This window comes from Carex rostrata, chromosome 20 (genome assembly GCF_964058835.1).
Source record: "Carex rostrata chromosome 20, lpCarRost1.2, whole genome shotgun sequence".
Classification (NCBI taxonomy): domain Eukaryota; kingdom Viridiplantae; phylum Streptophyta; class Magnoliopsida; order Poales; family Cyperaceae; genus Carex; species Carex rostrata.
The window spans coordinates 5619653-5627153 of record NC_135937.1 but is presented as its reverse complement, the minus strand read 5'-3'; the positions used below and the strand labels follow the sequence as shown (position 1 = coordinate 5627153).

General features: G+C 31.2%; 1 protein-coding gene across 1 annotated transcript; it reads left to right on the top strand.

Annotated features, from left to right (window-relative positions):
• The first annotated feature begins 263 nt into the window (after positions 1-263).
• On the top strand, positions 264-973 carry LOC144572875 (uncharacterized). Its single transcript, XM_078322557.1, has one exon. The coding sequence runs from the start codon at positions 356-358 to the stop codon at positions 749-751; it is 396 nt and encodes a 131-aa protein (XP_078178683.1). The 5' UTR covers positions 264-355; the 3' UTR covers positions 752-973.
• The last annotated feature ends 6528 nt before the right edge of the window (positions 974-7501 follow it).

The window sequence follows — 7501 nt, the reverse complement described above, 5'->3', positions numbered from 1 at the left end:
TTCGAAAAATGTGCAGTTCGCAATTAATTCGCTTCGAAATGGGTTCGGTTCAAAACGAATTAAACCAGGTTCGATTCGAAATTAATTCAAACCAAATTCAAACCTAGGATAAGTTTGGTTCGGTTTGATTCGTTGCCATCCCTATCCACCTGTTCTAGCATTAAAAGGTCAAACTACTGTTAAAGTAATCATGCACCTATTTAATTATCAGGCTATAAATAGCATTTCCTATTCCCTGCTCCTTGCTCATTCAATCTCATCTTAACACTAATTTGCATTTTTGCTTGCTTGCACCTAATTAACCCGGCCACAAGCATTCATTATTTCCTTCTCTTTCATACATTTCCAGCTAGATATGGAGAGGTATTATTATGACCAATCATACTCGTACAATGCAAACAATGTCGATGACCAGGCGAATATGTGGGTCTTTGCACCCGGCAGAGATGGCGCTAACCAATCTCCACCGGAAAAGGTGTTCGAGTGCAAAACATGCAAGAAACAATTCCCGTCTTTTCAAGCATTAGGAGGGCACCGAGCTAGCCACAAGAAACCACAGCATCCCGGAGACGAGGGGTCAAGTAAGCTAAGAATGCACGAGTGCCCCATTTGCGGTCTCGAATTCGCCGTAGGACAAGCACTAGGAGGCCACATGAGACGGCACCGGTCCATCGGTGGAAGCAAGCAACAGGGAACAAAGAAGGAATTTTGCTTCGACCTAAACGAACCGGCCTCCGACGAAGAAGACTAGAAGAAGGTCGTGCTCAAAAGTCGGGGACCGATACATCATACATGCCTCTGATTTTTATGTGTACTGGCCCCATTGGGGAAGACTCTAATTAACTTGTGCAATATTTTTTTGAGAGATGGTGATACAAATTAATATTGTAGAGGTGCAATTTTGTACTTTAGCTTCCCTTCGTTTAGGTCATATTTATGTTCAGATTTTGGCCTTTTTGGTAGTTATTCAGATGTTGTTCCTCTTTTATCCCATTGCAATTGTAAGCTTCACACTTAAGAGGAATGAAGTAGCTTTGTCCATTTTTCTTGAGTAAGTTTTCTATTACATTTTTATTTTATTTTTTTGGGGTGGGGTGGGGGTTGGGGTTGTCCAAAGAGCTTTGGATAAAGTTGAATCTAAACCGTTTAATTTGTGTCAAATTTTATACGAACAAGTTACATTTATTAAGTTTTAAACATGTTTGTATTTAACGCAAATTAAACAGGTTAATTATGTCTGATTTTGTATAAGAATTTGTCCAAATTTTTTTGGACAAAATCTAATAATAATAATAATAATAATAATTATTATTATTATTATTATTATTATTATTTATTTTTTGTTTCTAAGCATTACTGAAACATACTAATTAACAATATTATAGGTCAACCGTAGTTCGGTAAAAAAATTAACAGAATAATTTTGATTTCATGTTACGCATAAATCATATATATTCAGAACATTGTTTTAGTTTTATATACACTACTGCTGCATGAAGTCATTTTTTTAATCCCAATGGTTCACATAGACTTAATTAATCGGTCAACCTTTGTAATCTTATCGACTCAGTATTACTTATATTGATACCTGATAATTAATTGTTACTCAGGAAGCTTCGATCATTCAACACTACTAAAACCTAGCTAGCTATAACCTCACAAGATGCACATAGACCATATATGTATCGTCTTCCTTCCTTTAATTAATCATTTCAGCTAATTTTTTTCTTTCATTCTTTCTCTTTCTTTCTTTGCGCGCACCGCGCGTGTAAATAAACCACCATTTTTACTTATTTTAATGAAATCTGAGAACTTGATCCCTCTTGTTTCTCTCAGGACAAAAACACACTAGCCTCAGCGCTCAAATTTTATTTCATTTCATTTAACTATACAATATTTTGTATTTCAGTTTAATTAAGATATATATATATAGAGAGATGGGCTATGGTGCATTGCAATGCATAGAGAGGTTTGTGCATTAGACCATAAATCTAAAATTAAAAATCCAAATGGCCGATCCAAACCGTTCATCTTGTTCTCCATATTTATATGTGCTTGGAGACCAAATTTTACATTTTTCTGAATTTTTTTACTATTTATTAAGTATTTTACAAAATTGTTGATCCAACGGTGGCTTAACAAAACAGTAAAATCAGCAGCCACCGTTGGATCAATAATTTTGTAAAATACTTAATAAATAGTAAAAAAATTCAGAAAAATGTAAAATTTGGTCTGCAAGCACATATTAATATGGAGAACAAGATGAACGGTTTGGATCGGCCATTTGAATTTTGAATTTTAGATTTATGGCCCAATACACAAACATCTCCATGCATTGCAATGCACCATAGCCCATCTATATATATATATAGAGAGAGAGATGGGCTATGGTGCATTGCAATGCATGAAGCCCGTTATGCATTGCACTATAATCACGGATTTAAAGTCCAAACGACCGATCCGAACCGTTAGATGTTTAATCCATATTGAAATGTGCTTGGAGACCAAATTTTACATTTTTTGAAATTTTTTTACTATTTATTAAGCATTTTTGAAAATTTCTGTTTTGCTGTGAACAGTAAAAAACAGTAAAATTTTCTGGACCATCAGATCAGCGACTTTCAAAATTGCTTAATAAATAGTAAAAAAATTCCAAAAAATGTAAAATTTGGTCCCCAAGCACATATTAATATGAAGAACAAGATGAACGGTTCAGATTGGTCGTTTGGACTTTAAATCCATGATTAATAGTGCAATGCATAAGAGGGTTCATGCATTGCAATGCACCATAGCCCATCTATATATATATATATGACTTGGCTACGGTGCTATGGGTAGCTAAGAGGCCTCCCGTTCTACGGCTCAATATTCGACTTTTCAAAATTCTAACGGTCGATCCGAACCGTTCATCTTGTTCTCCATATTAATATGTGCTTGGAGAACAAATTTTACATTTTTTGGAAAATTTTTACTATTTTTTTAGATTTATTGAAAATCGCTGTTTTTCAGACAAATCTGGACCATAAAAAACAGCGATATTCAATAAATCTAAAAAAATAGTAAAAAATTTTCAAAAAATGTAAAATTTGGTCTCCAAACACATATTAATATGGAGAACAAGATAAACGGTTCGGATCGACCGTTAAGATTTTGAAAAGTTGAATATTGAGCCGTAGCACGGGAGGCCTCTTAGCTACCCATAGCATATTAGCCAAATCCTACATATATAGAGAGAGAGGTTGGCTAAGATCAAAGTGGTAGTTCCTAAGCTTTGGTGTTACCAATTCGTTTTTAAATTTTTAAATTTCAAAACATCGATCCGAACCGTTCAAGTTGTTCTCCATATTAAATTGTGCTTGGAGACCAAATTTTACATTTTTATGAATTTTTTTACTATTTATTAAGCCACTTTGAAAACAGCTGATCTAACGGTGGCTTCTGATTTTACTGTTTTGTTAAGCCACCGTTGGATCAACGATTTTCAAAGTGGCTTAATAAATAGTAAAAAAATTCAGAAAAATGTAAAATTTGGTCTCCAAGCACAATTTAATATGGAGAATAACTTAAACGGTTCAGATCGACGTTTTGAACTTTGAAAATTGAAAAACGAATTGGTAGCACCAAAGCTCAGGAACTACCACTTTGATCTTAGCCAACCTCTATATATATAGGGCACGGCTAAATTGCTGCCGGCAGCATTTCAGCAGAGGTGCTGCCGGGGCAATATCGTAATTTTTGATGTCCAAACAATAAATCCAAACCGTTAGATGTTTAATCTATATTATAATCTACTTGGAGACCAAATTTTACATTTTTTGGAATTTTTTTACTATTTATTAAGCTGGTTTGAAAACCGCTGATTTCAGTAAATTTCTGCAGTATTGAAATCAGCGGTTTTCAAACCAGCTTAATAAATAGTACAAAAATTCCAAAAAATGTAAAATCTCCAAGTAGATTATAATATAGATTAAATATCTAACGGTTTGAATTTGTTGTTTGGATATCAGAAAATAAAAAAAGCCCCAGCAGCACCTCCGGCTAAAATGCTACCGGCAGCAATTTAGCCGTGCCCTATATATATATATATATAGAGAGAGAGAGAGAGAGGGAGAGAGAGAATGGCTATGTTCAAAACGTTTTTTCCTAGCCCCAGGAACAAACGACTCAGTTTTCTAATTTTAAAGTTCAAACAGCCGATCCAAACCGTTAGATGTTTAATCTATATTAAAATGTGCTTGGAGGCCAAATTTTATATTTTTTGAAATTTTTTTACTATTTATTAAGATGGTTTGAAAGTCGCTGTTTTTATTAAAATTCTGCACTATTAAAAAACAGCGACTTTCAAACCATCTTAATAAATAGTAAAAAAATTCCAAAAAATGTAAAATTTGGTCTCCAAGCACATTTTAATATAGATTAAACATCTAATGGTTTGGATCGGCTGTTTGAACTTTGAAAATTGAAAAACTTAATCGTTTGTTCCTGGGCTAGGAAAAAACGTTGAGCTTAGTCATTCTCTCTCTCTCTCTCTATATATATATAGAGAGAGAGAGAGATGGACTACGGTGAGTTCCGAAGTAAAGCGACTATTTTACTTCACACTCATATTTTGCAATTTGAAAATTCAAACGACCGATCCGAACCGCTCAACATGATCTCCATATTGAAATGTGCTTGGAGACCAAATTTTACATTTTTTGGAATTCTTTTACTATTTATTAAGCAATTTTGAAAATCGCTGATCCGATGGTCCAGAAATTTTTACTATTTTTACTGTTCACAGCAAATCAGCATTTTTTAAAATTGCTTAATAAATAGTAAAAAAATTTCAAAAAAATATAAAATTTCAAAATGGAGATCACATCTAACGGTTCGGATCGATCGTTTGAACTTTCAAAATGAAAATACGGCGTGAAGTAGAAACGCGTTTTACTTCACAACTCACCGTAGCTCATCTCTCTCTATGTATATATATCATATACGAATTATACTAGTAAATTAATAGATAGGTTAGCAGATCGAATTCATGTTCACGACATACATGTATATATAGTTCTAAATTGACAAATAAATTGTACGCGCTGATAAAATAAATATACTCATTATGTTGACATATATGCATCTAGAAGCTTACAAATAATATTTATTGAGTTGACAATAATTATTAATATTATATTTACAATCCTCGTAGCTGGCCACCAATAGTAGTGGGCCATTTTTATAGTACTTTTGTATTCGTTTACTATTTTTTTTTTAATTAGAAGAAAACGATGTTATATTGAAATTAATAATTGTTCTCTTATATATTTTATAGTACAAAAAAAAATATAAAAATCTATAAGTTCAGTTAGCCAACTATTCTGTTAATGTCAAGTAAAGATTTGAACGGTTCATATTTACAACATATCAACTAAAAAATTGAGATATCTCAAGAGGATGTGAATTCAGGACATATATAGAGGGTCTATTTTGAGATTCGTGCCAAATTGAAACATATCTGATCCGTTTCACCCCTACGAACGACTTAGATCACATTCTACACAATCAGGCAGGGCAGAGCCAAGAATTTATGAAATGGGGGTAAAAAATAATAATAATAATAATGGTGAGTGAGAGAGAATATAAAATAAGAAGTGTCACGTGTGAGCTTTTGATTTTTTTTTTTTAATTAAAAAAGTTCTAAAATAGTATAAATCTCTCAAATTATACACAAAGTATTATTTTTTCAAAGAATGGGAATTAATTATATAAAATTTCACAAAAAATATGGGAATCACTTTCTTGTACCCCTAACATTTTACTATATGAAGTTAGACATTTAAATGTTGTAGCCTAGAGGCTAATGGAAATTGAAGATAGTTCGTATATATTAAATGTGAAAATATTATGTTGTGTCTATTAATTATAATTTTCACATTTAATATAATTTTAGAAAATACTTTTACCACATAAAATGACTTAGAAACATATTTACGCCTTACAAAATATTTTTGTTAGTATGAGATGAGGTTCAAAGTTTTTTTTTATTCATTTTCAATGTAAGTCCTAATTAGACTCCGATCATGTTAACTCGCATATAGAGAACAATATCTTAGTAATTAGATTAAATGTGAAAATTATAATTAATAGACACAACATAATATGTATAGAAAAAAAAGCGATTTAGATATCATTTATTTAATTATAATTTTTTTGTTTTTTGCTCATCCGGACTCGTCTATGCATTATTCACATGGTCCACAAAACAGGGAATAAATGTGCAGACAAATTCCTTTGTGATTTTGACATGCAATATGAAAAGTAAAATTAAAAGCTGATGAAAGCAAATGATATATGCAATTAAAAAAAAATGCATCGCTTATGTCTGTGGAGATAAAAATTAGGAGAAATAGAGGGACTAATCAAGAGACGCCATATATATATATTTTCCAACACATGCGGCTTATGCTTCAATCAACCTAAAATGATTCGAACATGAAGCAAGTTCAAGCTTTTTCATGAACACAATTTATTTGTTTTGATTTATTTGTTTTCATATTATGTTAAATAAATAAAACATGAATATCTACTAATTATTATTAAGTCCAAATTCTTCAAATAACGATGTTATGTTGATTTTATAATATATAGAAAAATCATATTCATATTATCTTTAAGCTCAATACAAGGTAAGATTTGTTTTCTCTAGATAGAAAGATGGAGATCTAGTCTTTTAAATTTTAATTTATGTATATAAAGAATATCTTCTCTTCTATCTGAATTTTGAACGCACGACCTCTCGCACATAAGATATTATCTTTTGTTACAAAACAAAATGCTAGTTCTTCAACACAAGTTAAGATGTCTAATTGATATGAAGTTATTCCAAAATAAAATTAGTACCAAGATAAGAATTAAGATTTATAATATCTCATACATGATTTTAGATACTATATTAGTTAGAAAGGAGAGCAATGAAAGCTAAGAGTCTCTATTTACAGATAGATATCAAAAACTTAATTAAGAATTACTTAGTTACTTCTGTAAATTAAAATATAGCAGTTTTATCCTTCATATATTATAATTTATATAAGTACTTATATATTTTAGTGTTACTTATAAAATATAATTACACTATGATAACTTATTTAGCGTTCTTAACATTAAAAAAAAATATTTAACATTCTCAATCTTAATTTTCTAGTTATGTTGTACACCAATTTCTCCCTTCCAAATATCCTAAGATGTGTTTGATGGATTTAAATGGCACTATTTGAGCCCCAATTCACCCTAATCAAACTTGTAGCTCAAATGTACTCCAGTTTCCATCATTTTGCATAAATTAGGTCAGAAGAAACTTACCATGAATAAAAGCACCATAAATAATATATTTTCTATGGTTAAAACAGAATTGGAATATTCTTGATCGTGCTTGAAATCGGATTAGGAGATCGATCTCATACGAAAAATTAAATTTAAATAGCTTGATCTCAATGAAAAAACCGGAATATTCTTTTGTTCC

What these genes read in the sequence shown, in the direction of transcription:
- LOC144572875 (XM_078322557.1), top strand. Translation starts at nt 356, where the DNA reads ATGGAGAGGTATTATTATGACCAATCATACTCGTACAATGCAAACAAT.